The sequence below is a fragment of the Ricinus communis genome, chromosome 1, assembly GCF_019578655.1.
Source record: "Ricinus communis isolate WT05 ecotype wild-type chromosome 1, ASM1957865v1, whole genome shotgun sequence".
Lineage (NCBI taxonomy): Eukaryota > Viridiplantae > Streptophyta > Magnoliopsida > Malpighiales > Euphorbiaceae > Ricinus > Ricinus communis.
The window spans coordinates 5,581,618-5,598,343 of NC_063256.1; the positions used below are offsets into that span (position 1 = coordinate 5,581,618).

The following is a 16,726-nucleotide window of genomic DNA, read 5'->3' on the forward strand; positions in this document are numbered from 1 at the left end:
ACTTCATTGCCCTGATGTGAACTTAGACTTTGGCAAAAAAGAATGTGAAGTTTAGAATCTGTTGAATTCCAAGAACCCAAAAACTCGGCTAGTTTCTCCCCATTTGACCAATTCTGTTTCTTTATATAATATATATATATATATATATATATTTAGAAAAGAGATTAGTCAAGAGTCAGAAACACATTCCCATGAACTAAATATTGAAACATTCAAGCTAAGTAATATATAAAAATTAAAAAAGTTTGCTCTTGGCTTCGTACATATAAATACATCTTTCAATAACTCCATCTATATAATATAATATAACTCCATATTGATTCATATTCTTCAGAATAGTTCATTGCTTTATACTTGTAATATCCTTCCATTTGTAGTCCAAGAAAAATTAGACTTCCAAAATCTTGGACTATTTTGTAGCAATAATGCTTATTTCATTGTTCCAATCTTTACAGAAAGGTCCTCTTCCAATCCTTAAGCATGTAACATTGTTTGTAAATGTGATTTGTGACAGACATAAACTATATTCCCACGTACCGTTACCTGCGCATTGACTGGGCAAATTACATAGTAGATGTGCTAAAAGGACCCACTGTGGCTGATGAAGTTGAGCTTAAAGCTTCCCATTACATCTTATCAATCAGTGTCATGTTTGGGCTGAAGCTAAGGGAAGTTAGCAGGAAATGTTTTGTTTCTTGCGGTAGACACAAAATGAATTAAGGATTATTTTGAATTGAAAACTTGACTTTATTACATTGAATTGAAAACTTGACCTGAAGTCATTTCAATTAATATTAAAAATAATCAACACGCACAGTTTGACTTAATTAATATTGGCTGCTTTTCCTTAATAACAATGGTTCAAAACTGCAGCAGCTCAGTTGTACACACTTCAGGCAGTTTATATGGTACTACGGCCACATTTGCATGCTTCATAAGGCTATTGTTTAAGCAGAACGTACCCTAATTTTCTTTCTTTTTCAGTCGTTTTACTAATTTGATAGAATCAGTGTCCGAAGATTGACAGAACCTAGAAACGTATTATGTTTAATCTCTTAGCATTGTTATCTTGACTTCGTAAAATTCTTTCTGTGGTGCCAGTTTTACTCTTCCGTCACATATGATAATGCAGTAGCAGTAGCTTATGACCTTTATTGTTGCCCCTGAAACTTTCATTCTATTTCAAATATTTATTAATATTCTAAGTTTATATGTGATTTTAATATACAGTTGCACATTATACCTGTGTCTTGTACTATGTCAATTTAATATTATTAATATTGCATGAAAAATACTTCCATTTAAATTGGAATGTCCCGGCCGATAGGCAATTCCTAAGCACATACCATCAATAAGCTTAAGACAATTCAAAAGTAAGTGAAAGAAACCTCAAGAAAATAGAATACGAAAAGCATTCATAAATATTATAAGCTTACAAATCACTCCCAGACGCAGAGGGAGTCACCAGCTGCGGGGATTTTCCAAACATTCCTTGTCAATTACTCACAACTAAACGTCACCATCTACTTCAAAACTCCTCGCAGAAATGAAAATAAATAATGCAGGAAAATATGAATTATTTTGAAAAAATAGCACACCAAATGCTAAGATACACACGCACATATATATATGTGTGATATTTTGATAACTATTAAATAACTATATTTTATACTTAATATTTTTGGATTGAAATTCTCTTATGTTCAAGTTTAATATAATATAGTATGTCATACTTACAATCTACACATTTAATTTGAAATCAGATGATTGTATTTTTATTAAAAATTTGAATTTAAAATCTAAAATACAGGTACTTTATTATTGAATAACAACAATCAATAGTCAAGTTTCTACAAACATGATCTATCACGTAAGAGAATCTTAATCAAATTCTTTAACAAAAATTGTAAATTTATTTAAAAAAATATTTATATATTAATGTAACTAAGAAATTAGATGTAAATGGAATTTAAATAAAGTGTGAGAATTCTTCTTAGTATAGAAATCCAAAGAAAAAAAGTACACAAAAAATTTTTTAAAAAAAATTTAACAGTCTTATAAAGTATTTAAAAATAAAACATTATAAATTATTGTATCTGAAACATATTTGACATAAGAATATTATTTTCCTAGAGATTTTTGTGCAATCTAAACTCCTCATGCAGGCATTGTAAAGACATTTTGTTCTTAATTAGTATTCATTATTGTATTACTTACATCAAACAATTACAAAAAATCAATACTTACAACAAACAATTAAAAATCAAAGTTCGAGATTAAAATAGTGTATTTTATTTTTAACAATATACATTGATTAGAGTATATTTTTCTCCCTTGCTTGTGAATCAAATCCATAAAATTCACTAATACTGAGAATCCATAAAATAATAATAGTAATAAATGAATCAAACATTTTATTTATCTTTCTACTTTTTATTATTAAAATGTTACATTTGTTGACAAGCTAGTTTAATGAAGGAAAAAGAAGAAAAGCAAAGAACTATTACATTGCGCAAGTATGAGAAAAGAATGAAAAAGAAGAAAAAAAATGGAGTTTACACGTATAGGAGGATTATACTTCATCACCACCAATAATGTGGTGACAATAAGAAGTTGTTGGATATGTCAGCACTGAACTAAAACACTCCAGACCAGAACATGATTCAAGAACTTGAATGATCTGGGCGGGTCTTGTCAGCAATGGAATCGACAGCAACATCCATGACAAAGTTAGGAAATGCAGGTGCGTGAACAAGCACATTGCCAGCAAACTTCCTGTTGCAACTGCCACTTCCCCCAGGGATATTACTGCATGGATTAGTACCAGGATGTTTTGGATCAGTTTTGAGGGACTGAAACACGGCCCTGTTATCTTGCTTCAACCATTTCTCTCCTAGTGGCCTCATTGCACCAAGTTGTATGGAAGCCAAGAAAATGGAGAGAACCAGAAGAACTGTAAACATGTTTTTGTTGTAAGAGAAAGAGCAACCCATCTTCAACATCTTCTTTAGTTTCTGCAGACGAAAAGATTATTGTTTATTTACTTTCACTCGATTAATGCACAAGATTTAGAAGGAAATCACAGATTTAATAGTAATTGGTGCGTGTGATAATGGAGAGGAAGGGGGTATTATAAGGAAGTATATATAAGGAGATGATGGGGTTGTGTTTTGACCAGCGATGGTATGGGATTGTAGTAACAAGTATTTCCAAGTTTTGACTGAGCGATGGGTTTGAAGGTTGAAGCATTGAAGTGGAACAGATCAACACACGGTACGTTCCCTGGACCCTAAACAGTAGTTATGTAAAGCAGGGAAGGGAACGTGATCTACGAGCTCTTTCATACATTTCGGTCTCTAAATGTATACGTCGTTGTTCATGACTAATCCAGAGTCAGAATGGGGGTACAAGTTTTAATCGGCGGAGTTAATAAAACCAAAGGAAAAAGAAAGAAAGAAAGATAAATTATACATTCAACTTATATATTATTATACAATGATAAACCATTTATGATCAACATATACTCCTCTACTAATAAATAATTGCATTTGATAATTTGTAAAAAAACATATGCAGACCCAGAATTGACAGCTTTGAAGTCTGTATTCACATATTTAAAATATATATATATATATATATATATATATTCTAGTTGACAAATGGGTTTGTTCCGTATGTTGTTGATAGGGATTCAAAATTCTTTATCAGACTTGGGGAATTATTGCGATATTGCTTCTTTTTTTTCTTTCACGAATGTCTTATCGTTAATATTGATGATTTAGTTTTAAAAAGAAATGATGATTTATTGTTGTCCAGATGATTTAAATCAACATATGAAATGGGTAATGATATTATTACATTAAATAAAAAAAGAAACAAGAAGAATGCTGTGTTAAACTAACCAGTCCCAGAATGACATTAAATAAATATCATTCCATTTCTTGGTAAAAGTAGAGGTGGACTCAGCTATACCGTAAGCCATTAGTTTAGATTTCTGAAATTAGCTTTTGCGTGGGCGACAGGCACTGACTCATATATGATATGAATTCGGAGTTTTCTTTAACTTTGAATTTCAAATTGCAGGAGCAACTGTTTGTTCCCCATACAGTTACACCATTGGATATTTTTCTTAAGAAAAATGTTACTTTTATAATGAAATAGAAAAAATGTTCTTAAATATTATTTAAAATCTTTAAAATGAAAAGATAATGCAAATAAATTCACAATATGCAAATTATCAGAGCTCAAACTTCAGTTGGAACTTGGCTGAAGCCTAGAATCACTACTTAAGGTCTATCTCGAAAGGATTTTTTGTTTCTCGCGATTTCAGAATCCACTGTAAATGGAATCCAGCAAACTGTAATCGCCGAGTAAACAGGAAAATAACTCCATCAATAGTAAGATATGGAAACTACTGAAGAATAATATAATTTGGAGTGTTATTGCAATAGTATAATTTGGAGTGTTATTGCAATAGTATGTCCAAATTTCATATTGCCTGTTATTGAGAAATATGTTACATAAATTCAAGTGGGCTTGATGGAGTTCTACACAGATGAACATTAAGAAATAGATCATTAACAAGTGAAATTCTTAGGGTGAATATTTGGCGTAAGCAGTTCATACAACAACACAAGTTAGAGTACAAATAATTAATCGTACCAGTGGCCTATCATTTCTTAGCCAAGGAGCAACATAATTCCTGCATCTTTTTTAAAGAGGAGCTGCATCGGCTGAAACTCAGAGTATGAACAGAACGCTAAGTATACAGTGCTATCATTTGGAGAAAACAGCCTCCAGTTTCTCCTTCAACTGCTCGGCTGCGCCACCTTGAGTTCGGATAGAAAAAGTGTGAATAATCTTATCATTCTCCGCTGCTGACATATTACATTCTTGTGCTGTAACTTGATGTTCTCGAAACGATTCTAGTATGCTAGAAACTGGGTGAACATCCAAAGGACAACTCACCCTCACCACAGCATCCTCTTGTCTTGCCTGGAAATCAATCTCTGTCACTGGAAACTGCTTTTGATTATTGTTTGACATCTCCTTTTCAGTTTCCAAAACTCTAATCTTTGTCTGGAGATCGGTTATGTAAGTAATAGCATCACCCAGCAGAGAGGCCTTGTCCATCTTAGAGATATTGGGCACAACAGCTCTCAGTGCATAGAATCTCTGATTGAGCTTCTCTCTCCTCTGACGCTCTGCTTCCACATGATTCAGAGGCTCTTCCCTCCCATTCGCAGGCTTTCTCCCTCTCTTCCTTGGTTTCCGTTCATTTTGATGAGGAGACAAGTCCTCCTTAGGCTGCTCCAAGCCAGTAACCATTGTTTCGGTATTGAAACCAGGAACATTCATTTGGTTCAGATGTGGAAACAATTTTGCTTCATTAATGTCGCTTGGGCAGCCACTAGAAGTACTTCCATTAACTGGATTAGTGCCAATTGCTTCTGGATATTCTGAAGTAAAAATCAGATCATCTTCAACCTTTGGGGAGAAATTAATGCTAATTGATCGTGATTTCGAGCTACCCAGACTCAATTCACGCCCAAATATTTTCGGGCATGTCTTTGCCTGTAAAGCATTTGCTCCCCCAAATATGGTTTTTGCCCGTTCCCCAATAATATGCTCTTCAGGAATTGATTTGATTGAACCAAGCTCCACAACTCCAGACTTGACAGGAAAAAAAGCCAATGTTTGGAATCCAGCTGATCTTGCTAAAAATGATCTCAAATGATAATGTTCTAAACAAGTAATCACATCCGAAGCCCAAATTGATCTACCAGACTTATATGATTCTGCAGGACCATAAGCTGAATCACACCGAAAAGTAAAATACATTGAAGTAAGATAAAACATCTCGACATCTGAAACCCCATTCAAATTGGCTGCATAATTGTCACCATCTGATGCATTAAAGCAGGAATGGAGCTTTTGAAGCACACGCTTCTTCGACTCGTTTCCATTCTCAACTCCCTCCAATCTTCTATCACCAGTAGCATTCCCCTCTCCAGCTCCACATTTTTGGTTGCGACAAATCCCCTCACCCCAAGTCAAGATGGACCCACCAGATTTCAAGCTGGAGGCACACCAGAATATTGCATAGTTCCAATTGGAACCGTCAACAAGCTGGTTCAGCCCCTCCTGCAAACCCAAACTGCTCGGTGGAGAAACTAAATCTGCCAGTACATTGTTAGAAGCCGATGAGATGAGGAATTCACAGGCCTCGGCACCTATTATAGATTCCACCATGGCCTTGTCTTCTTTTGCCCAAAATTTCTCACCCATGATCCCCTTTTCCAGAGTTTTCTCACGTAAATAACAGAATTCCCAAAACCTGTATCTTACAGAAACTGAAATTCCCAAAACTGTATCTTACACAAGCAAGGAGCTTTCTCACTCGAATGTTGCAAAATCAAGAATTCTATTTACGTCCATTTCATTGAACTCTCAAAAACTTCAAGAATTTAACAAGCTAGTAGACTCATAGAACCCACAACTAGAATTGTACCCAGACTTTTAAATTCGCCTCAGCAAAATCCACGTGAAACCCAATAATTTTACTACACATGTTACAAAGCAATAAAATTTCAGCAAAAATCAGGTATTGCACTGTTGAAGAAAGAAAAAGATTTGAGCTTTACACACTATCTAACTTGTCAAGTGAAAAAACACTCTAGTCCAGCACAGTTACTATTGAGAGCAGCAAAAGGGCAAAAAAAAAAACAAAAAAAAAAAAACAAAAAAACTTACCCGAGAGATGAATATTATTGGATTGTAATTGGTAAACTTAAACTTCAAAATTTTCTTGAGATTTTGTCCGTCAGAGGGAGTTTCTAAGAATATTGAGTTAGATCTGGATTTTCTAGGGTTTCCATATTCATGAATTTTATTCTAATTTCTATATTGACGCCGAGTGGGGTTGCTATGTATTCTCTGAACAAGTAGTACTTTGTGGTACCAACAGCGGGTTCGACTCTCCGTTTGCCACTTGGCCCTTTGGCTTTGCCTTTTGTCACGTTCTTACCATGTTGAATGGGACCCGTTCTAAATTGCCATCAGCAAAATTTTCGCGTCCCTGAACTTTTTGAGCTTATTTCACTTGACCCCTAATAATCTATCGCATTTTATAAAATCCCTAAATTCATGCACAATATGCAGGAACATGTAGAAGATGCAGCTCCTGTATGTTGATGGAATCCCACGAGGCATTTTCCTTCTGTGGGTACACTTTTATAAATGGCTAAAAGAAAATGCCAATTTTTGCCCCTAGACTGGGAGTCAAAAATCGACGATTAGTTTATATTTTAACTTTTTTGCCTATTTACCTACCAGCTTGCTGTAAATAGCCACTTACCCCATAAAATAGAAACTGGGTTAAACACTAAAACGGGAGAGTGAGACGTATGAAAAGAACAGAATAACATACAATCTTAATTATTTTATTTTATTATTATTCTTTTTATATATATATTACCCATCATCATGCACCATATTACCCATCATGATATATCAAATCTGATAAAAAATTCTCTCTCAAAAAAGAAAATCTAATCTTTAATTACCACTTTTTCCAAATCCTTCTTCTCTATCCTCAATATTTCCTTCATCCACAATCGAAAAGCTTCCTTTCCTCACCACCTCCTTTCCAAATCTGACCATCGTCATCAGTTGAAAAGCCTTTCTGGTTTTAAATAAGCTCTAAGATAAGCCCACCAATATTAGAACACATAACATAAATCTCGCCAGCAACAAGCTCATGTTGCATTTTTCGATTGTCTCTTGTCACTCTACTAAATTGGAGGAAGAAAAGGCATGGAATTCACAACGCAACATGTCTTTATATTGAAACACCTATGTGTATCACTACTACTACAGCAAAAAAAAAAAAAACACCGTTGTCGTTTGCCGTCGCCGGCGGATGTAATTGTTTCCTTTGGTAGCTTCTGTTTTTTCACAGCTGCTATAAAGCGAAGAAGCGAACCAATGCCGGCCCAATAGTAACGAGCAAACTCCGAATCTAAATTTTTAGTGAGTGAATTAGATTAAACTAACTTTGCAAATTGCAATGAAATTTTTGGTGGATGAAATGGATTTAAGGAGAGAAAGGGAAAGGTTACGAGTAGAAGTAGAGAAGATCAAATTGATAGTTTTGGATAATTCTTTATTTGAGTTTGCTGATTTATTGTTTAGGTGTTAAGGGTTTCCTTTAACCAAAAAAGAATCTACGTAAATTCTTATTATTAGAAATAGAGAAGAAAGAGAGACATTGTAGACAAGAGAGAGAGGAAAGGAAAAAACCTTTCTCTTTGCTTTTGTTTTTAAAATAAATTCTTAAAATAATTTTTCAATGAGCAAATGCAAGTTTGAATGACACTCCCAGGGTAAAGTGGCTAATTTTGGCAAGTTGGTCTGATCTAATGTGGGAGCTGCGCAAATGCTTAAACATCTGTTTCGGAGTTTCACCTCAAGGTTTTCCTTCCATTATCTGGTAAGTAACAGACTACTCAAAACAAAAGGACACCGATTTTTCCAATCACAGCAAGCACCAAAATCTCGTGCACAATGACAAGCATACCATTAAGAGTTTAAGGATGTAGCAATTCCCAATGGTGTCACCTAACATTGGATTTAGTATGAACCTTACACCGCATCTAACAGCATTTCAAAATTCAGTTAGTTATCCACAAGTCATGAAATATATCTCCAAATCCTCTACTCTAAAGCCAACAGAAGTTATTGTTTCCTTCCCCTTCCTCTCCTCCCTGTCTGTGCTTCCGTTTGTTCTTTCCCTGTAGCCTCTGACACATCAGCTGCATCAAGACAAGGAAGAAAAACAAAAGTCATAACTAGTTAGAACAGCTTCTACACATGCAGATACAATAGTTTCTTCAAATTTCCTTGACAAAAATGCATCGACATTAAACACAAAAGGCAGACTGTATTGAAAATGTTTAACTCAGACAAAGACTGTACCGTCTGGGCCTCGAGACATCAAAGTAAAGAAAACATTATTCAGTTTCTCCATCTTCTTAGCATCCTGTGCCTGGTCTGTCTTGAACTTGATGGACTGGGGAAGAGCAAAATACACTATAGAATGAGTGAAAGTAAAGGCACTAATTAAGAAGAAGAAAGAACTCAGATGCTCTGTGTGCCATCACAAATTAAACACCAAGAGCAATGTTTCTATCCTTAAGGAACTAGCTATAAACACCAAGTAGCGAACCAATAATTGGTCACTTCCCATCGGGCCAATCTTAAGGATCAGAAGTCTTGCGCCTTCAGCACATCGCCACCTAGTCATAATGCCATACAAGAGAAACTGAAAGCTATAAACTGGAGGATTTGTTGTTGAGAAAGAAAGAAAGAAAGAAGAACTAGTCATCCTAGGCTCAAAAGCACAGAAATGAATTAAAATGCAATGCATAGATTCATAAAAGGGTCCATAAACAACCAAACATCAAAAATTTTAAAGTGTTCTAGACCAACCTCGTTTCTCAAATCCCAAAGAGCTATGTATATTGCGCTGCAGCCACAACAATGATGCTAATAGAAAAGGTAAACATGTTGTAATAGCCAAGAAGAGAAAGCATCAATGCATCATCATGGCACATAAATTATCCCAGTAATTTCTCATTAGGTTCCTGGGTATGCTAGTTGATATCAGACCATTATACTCCATTATATGTTTAGAGTTACTAAAGTTACTCATAGGAAAACAAGTTTACATGCATCACAAGTCAAAACCGCAAAAAAAAGCTGTGAAGTTGCTTAGAGTAGATACTAAGGTGCTTCTTGATAACCAGATCAAACATATACATGAAAAACTTTTAGTGTTAAAATCTATTTAGTCGTATGTCCAACAACATTGTCTTTTCAACCACTTAAGTATAATCACCAAATAAACCAGAAAACTAGGGGTTTCACATAACCAAGCTAAACATTATACTTTTTCCTGAACTATTGATGCAACCTGATTCACAGTACATTGTACATAACCTGTTCAACACATGTTATGCAATCGACTCTGTTATACCTACAAACTTAAAAATTATATAGGCACCAATTTATGGAAATTTATGCAACCCAGTTTGATCTTAAGCATCTTTGGGAAACAATAACATGTTGGATAATTGGGTTGCATAATGGGGTCCACAATTAGGATATCACATCAACTGTAAAAATGAAAAAATGAAATTCTCTCTCTTGCTCATCCATAGAAACTAAAGTAACCAAAAAGAATTCCATGCAAGTGTATCTCATCTGTACTACCAAAAAAGTTTTAGGCTTATCCCTCCAAAATGCTCCTCAAGGTTATTCACAGAAACAATGCGCAAGCATGTCCTTTTTATTTTTCAAGAGCTTGCCTTCCCAAAAAATAATGTCTTCTTAATAATTGATTAAGTAAGGACACCAACTGCATATACAAGATCTGATTTGGTGATAGTCAAGTATATAGCCCTAAACAAAGCAATGGAACAATTCTTACGGAAGCTAGGCATTTGGATGCATTGAAACACACCGAATTGAATGATACAGCACAATTCACAAAATAATTCACTAAATGCATCAATTTTAACACAATTGTAATACTAAACAAATGCAGTTGTACATAAATCTAACCATAGTTTCAATCACAATAAGGAAGCGGATAAAACAGACACAATACCTCTTGGTTATCAGAAACCGTGAGAACCAACATGCCATCACAGTGTCGATATTTCATCACATACCTCGTCTATATTCCCCAATTCCACATCACAAACACAAAGAACACAGATGTAAATTAGAATTAATTAAAATAAACAACACAATAGAAACTCACTTAGGGTTAAAAGAACAATCAGATCTTAGAGTTAAAATTAATTGAAATTTCAAAAAGTAGGAAGGGAATTACCAAATAAGGATCAGCACGGAACATCTGTACGGATCGCTCAACGAACTCGTCCCAAGAAGTTATGAAACCCATTCTCAGTAATCTGAAGCGCCGAAGTCGAGGCGGAGCAGATATTTTTTATTTTTTATTTTTTTTAACGTGCAGTCATGCACTGAAGAGAATCAGGTCCCGGTTTGATGATGAATAAGGAATTCGCCGGTCGAGCATTACTTGGAGAATGGACCCACCCGTTACAAGAGATCAAAACGGCACCGTACCGTTAAAAATAAATATATAAATAAATAAATACCTATAGAGGGAAGAGAGCATGAAACTTACCGGCCAAAGAAGAAGGAAAACCCCAGGAAAGTATTTGAACAAAATGGAAAAAGGTTTTCTAGGTAACTGCCATGCAAAACTTCTTTATGAAGCCAATGATATGATGGTAGAGATCCCTCTATACAAATAATTTCAGACGAACGTGCACTCTTTTCAATTTATTACTATTTTCCATTTTTTTTCCCATAAAGAACAAATGCAAAACGGAGTGAAAAAAATTGAATGACACCATCAATCTGAGAATATATCTTTTTCTTTTGACAGTTTTTATTATGGAAGTTGCTATAGCTGAATATGGTTAGCCATTGTCTAAAGCAATAGCGTTTGTTCTCTTTAATCTTAAAAGATTGTTCGATTCCCAAACAGAAAATTCTAGTGAATTTGTTCTGTATAAAACAATTAGCAAAATAAATAATTAAATGATACATAAATATAAATATAAATATTTTATATTGTAATATTGAAGGATTAATTTAATTAATTTAAATTTTATTAACGTGTATTATTGATCTGGTAATTTAATATAAAATAGAAACATATTATTTATAAAATGATCCTATAAAAGTAGAAAAGAGTTAAAAAAAAAAAAAAAAAAATAGATAAAGTAAGATAATGGTAGAAGGCCACAGCCGAAGACAATCATTTGTCAAAGCTTTCCCGTAACCCAAAACGCGGTGAGCCCGTTTGTCAACTGGAAAAGCAGAAATAGTGAATTTAAAACTTCCTCGGACGTGCATCGATGGATATAGACCGTTCATCAGGCCATTAATTTAATCAACTAGTAGTAACCGAGTGTAGTTGTCTAACTAATTAACTGATTCCTTGAGAATTTTCAGAAAGTAATGCGTCACTATTAGGCCCTTTTTCTTTGTCTTATTCCCCTTTTTAGTAAGCTTTAAAATCAGAACTATAATTAAACACAGAAGAAAAAAAAAACAATGTTTATTATCAGAAAGGAAAAACAAAAATGTTGTCAGCGTGGAAGAAAAATCCCAGCAATGTAATCAAATGAAATTATTTAGCTTATTATTATAAATGATAAAAAATCATCCAATGTAATTAGTTTAATATATATATATATATGTCATTATATAATTAATTTAGTTTTTCATAAATTTATGAGTGAGTAAGAAAAATCCAAATAGCAGTCGGACAGAGTAGATAGCAAAAACATTAAAGTTATTTCAAAAAAAAATATCGTATTGATATAGTGTTTGATTCAGTTTAACTAATAATCAAGTAAATTTTTTTGATAAAGTTCTCCGCTGCATGTCGAACCCTAAATCAGCTTTGACTATAAGTGGTAGTTGCCTAGAAAATTGATAAAATTACATCTGACAATACTTTTGATATTCTCTGTTGTCCTATCTTAATTACGATGAGGATAAGTATCATCTTTTTCTAGGTAAATGAATCTAATTTCTCGATTAAAATCGCATTTATAATTTAAATAACTAATTTTTTTTTTGAAAAGACAAATAACAAAATCTATTATACATGTAAAAATGTGTATACTAAATTAAATTATAGATCCAATTAATATATAATTAACCTTTGCGATTTATGCTAATGATAAGCTACTGTTTGACATAAACATAATTATTAATTGGAGAATATTTAGTAGCTGTTTCCGATTTCTCAATAATTACATTAAGGTGTTTGGATAATTATTTAAAACAAATTACCAATACCATAAGACATCCTATTTATAGAAAATTTAAAATTCTTCTCTCCAAGTCGGATTTTGAAAAGCATCAAATATATGAAAAAAAAGAAGAGAAAACAATATCAAACTGATGGTGTATAGTTAATAGCTATTAAGAGGTTAAGTTTGTATAATTTAAGACTGATATTAAATAATACTATATAAATGGGTAATATAAAGGTGACGCATGCTTGACATTGAGAAAATTCCTAGAAATGGAATGCACAAGAGAGTGGAAAAAAGGCATAAGAGAATGTCAAAATACTGATTGAGATCGACAGACATAATAGCGTAACTTGGGCAGCTTTACTTTTCCTTTTTTTTTGACTCCATCAGTTATTTATTTGTTTTATCTTTAACTTGGGCAGCAGAGTGCTCGTTGAGATCGATAGACATAATATTCTGTCACATAGCTTAAAAACATGCACTATGATTTGTTTTCTTTTATTTTCATTCATTTGAGTAACTCATCTTCCTTGTCAAACTATTGAAAGAATCTCAGTTCAACACAGTTTTTACTATTGAATTTTACAGCGAGCGAAATAATAAGAAAATAAAGGAGGAGAAAAGAAGAGAAAACTGTCGTTTGGCAATACCCATTATTAAGCTTCTAAATTTTTCTATTTTATTTTACTGAGCTCTTAAGATTTTAATTTATTTTATTGAACTTTTGCATTTTTATTTTTGATTTTGTTAAGCATTTTTTATACATATTTCATGAGATTTTTGTTTATTTTATTGAGCTCTTGTATTTTGATTTTTACTTTGATTAAAAACCATTAAATGCTCAATACAAGTAAAAATAAAAGTACAGTAACTCAATGAAATAAAATAAAACTGAAAAATTCAAAAACTTAAAAATACATATTTTACTTTATTGTTACCATTTACAACCATGGAAGATACTATAGATACTGCAAATCTGTAACCCAGATGCGCTAAATAGCTGAAGCAAATCAAACGTATACAAATATATATGAAAGCAAGCATGCGAGCAGATTTCTGCTAATTAATTGATCTAATGATGTTGGCAATGCCTAGGATCTGTAATGGGGAGGTAAGTGCAGGGATTAGGGCCAGGATTTTCTTGCGATCCTTTATTTGGAGTAACCTCCTGCATCTTATTAGTAGCAAATCTTAGCCCTGATGATCTGTGCAAAGCTCTTGCTTCGGCTACCATGGTAGTGGTGTCAATGATAGTCACCAAGAACAAGAGGAATGCCAGTTTAATGGCCATATTGAGGTTTTTGTGACTCGACATTATCAAGTATGGAGAAAGGAAGGATTAACTATAAGAGTGTAGTTCGGGATTTTTACATGAGCAATTGGCTTGGCTAGATATATATAGACCCAAGGAAAAGAAAGAAATTACTAGTAAACATCAAGGAAATTTGCAAATTTCTTGCTCTTTAAGAAACCATATTATTACTATAAAAAAGAAACCATATTATTACTTGATCTCATATCCCCATTTACAAATATTGAAATAAGTTTTATCAATTAGCTACTTCTCCTAATATTCTATTATAACTTGCATAACCAAATTAAGCTCAATAAATAAATAAATAAATAATATTCATAATGAATAGTCGTATAATTTAAATCCCAACAAATATATATGGAAAAATAATAAATTTTGCATGCTGGCATAAAAAGAAGAAAAAAAAAAGGTGAATATGCTGCGGCCGGGGCCTGTAACCGTAAGGCAGGACCAAAAGATTAATTGCATCCAGCAATATGGGCAATCTTTGAAGAATATTGACACAGGTTATTACTAAATCAAGGATATGAATTTGATAATTATGAACAAGCACTTCCATTGCGTTGTGTGTATGCACAGTGGAATATAGGCCATCCACTATTCTAATATAACCCAACATTTAACAGAATATGAGACCTACCAAGTATTGAGTTTCAACCTAAAACCACTTCCTCCACATAGTTACTTTTTTCCATTTATTTAATTAACTGGGTTCCATGACCCTAAAGCCACAATCAGGAATATGTTAATAATCTTCTAAACTTGGTAATTAATCACCGCTGTTCAATTAGTTAACCATGCAAACTTTTGTTTGTCGTCCCTAACTTCTGATCCACGGCACTTGAAGCGAATAAGTGACTTTTAAATTGCTTAGCAATTTCTGCACCATTGTCTGTAAGAATTTTATTCAACATATCTTAAATTAATTTTAAATATTTATACACTAAAAGAAAATTTAACAATCTATAAAATAATTTACTCTTCTCATTAATTTATTTATATTGTTTAAAGCAATTTTTGACTATATTTGTTAGAGAAGATGAAAAGAATTAAGGATTTAAAATCTTAAAAATAATATATATTAGTCTTGATATATATGGAATTGTTCTCGTTTGCGTACGAATGTGATTGTAGAAACTGTAAAATGTTGTTTTTATGATGATATACGTTAGCATTATGAGATTACATGAGTATGTGTATTATGTTATATACAAGCTTGTGATTATAACGGTTCTATTACTATCTTTCTATCATTCCAACGTTCCTTTCTAGCTTGGGAGAGGTGGAAGTGACCTTTCTTCCCTAGGAAAGAAAGGTTGCTCCTTTTCCCTGATTTGTGGCCTGTGATGATCAGAACTGAGGCCTTGACCAACAGTCAAAGACTGTTGGTTCTTGCTAACAGTCCTTGACTATTGGTCCTTGCTGACTGAGTCTTGATTTAGTTCCTCAACACTCCCCCCCAAGGTGGGTTCAAACAAGTTGATAGAATCCATCTTGCTAAGGAGGCTTTGATGATTTGATTTATCTAGGACCTTTGTAAAGATATCTGCCAGTTGCTCATGGCTTCTGATGAATGGAGTTTCAATTTCCCCAGACTGAACTTTTTCTCTTATGAAGTGGCAATCCACTTCAATATGTTTGGTTCGTTCATGAATGACAGGATTTGATGCAATGTGCCTGACTGCTTGATTATCGCAGTACATTTTCATTGGGTTTTTGTATCCTATTTTCATGTCGATAAGCACTTGTTTGATCCAGATGAGCTTCTTTGGCGTCATTGCTCTTGCTTTTTGCTTTTCCAAGCTACTAAGTTTCCTCTCACGAAGATGCAGAACCCAGAAGTCGATTTTTTATCACAGCTTCCAACCCAATCTGCAACAGAGAAACCAACTATAGTATTAGCATCATTATTATTTTTCATCCATATACCTTGACCTGGAGTGCCTTTGAGATATCTGAGGATTCTATCGATGGCGTCCAGATGACAGGTGCGGAGAGTATGCATAAACTGGCTTACCATACTTACAGCATAGGCAATTTCAGGTCTAGTGACAGTTAGATATATCAGTTTTCCTACTAGACGCTGATAACTTCCTATGTTGTCTAGAGGTTCCCCATCTTTTAAATTAGTTTGGTTTTAGTCTCCATTGGGGTATTTATTAGTTGTACTCCTATTTTTCATATTTCTTTTAATAGGTCAAGAACATATTTTCTTTGAGACAGAAATAAGCCTTTATGTGATTTGGCTATTTCTATCCCTAGAAAGTATGATAGTTGACCTAAATCTTTGATATCAAATTCTCCTTTTAGTTTTAGCTTCACCTTTTTAATTTCCTCATTATTATTACCAGTTATGATAATGTCATCGACATAAACAATAATAATAATAGTGGATGTGTGAGTGTGTTTTACAAACATAGACGAATCCGAAACACATTTCTGAAAATTGATTTTTAACAAGAAATGACTTAGCTTGGCATACCATGCTCTTGGGGATTGCTTTAATCCATAGATAGCCTTTTTAACTTACATACCAAGGAATGAT

The 16,726-nt window shown here is 33.5% G+C and overlaps 2 protein-coding genes across 2 annotated transcripts; both read right to left on the reverse strand.

The window, feature by feature from the left end:
* Positions 1–4,577: 4,577 nt before the first annotated feature.
* LOC8274758 (transcription factor bHLH3) lies at positions 4,578–7,073 on the reverse strand. Its single transcript, XM_002520964.4, has 2 exons — positions 6,754–7,073; positions 4,578–6,563 (listed from the first exon to the last, which is right to left on the reverse strand). The coding sequence occupies exon 2, from the start codon at positions 6,286–6,288 to the stop codon at positions 4,777–4,779; it is 1,512 nt and encodes a 503-aa protein (XP_002521010.2). The 5' UTR covers positions 6,289–6,563; positions 6,754–7,073; the 3' UTR covers positions 4,578–4,776.
* A 1,483-nt stretch (positions 7,074–8,556) lies between these two features.
* Positions 8,557–11,358, reverse strand: LOC8274757 (signal recognition particle 9 kDa protein). Its single transcript, XM_002520963.4, has 5 exons — positions 11,216–11,358; positions 10,898–11,106; positions 10,670–10,738; positions 8,977–9,070; positions 8,557–8,813 (listed from the first exon to the last, which is right to left on the reverse strand). Exons 2-5 carry the CDS (start codon positions 10,967–10,969, stop codon positions 8,737–8,739), a joined length of 312 nt encoding a protein of 103 aa, XP_002521009.1. The 5' UTR covers positions 10,970–11,106; positions 11,216–11,358; the 3' UTR covers positions 8,557–8,736.
* Positions 11,359–16,726: the final 5,368 nt, after the last annotated feature.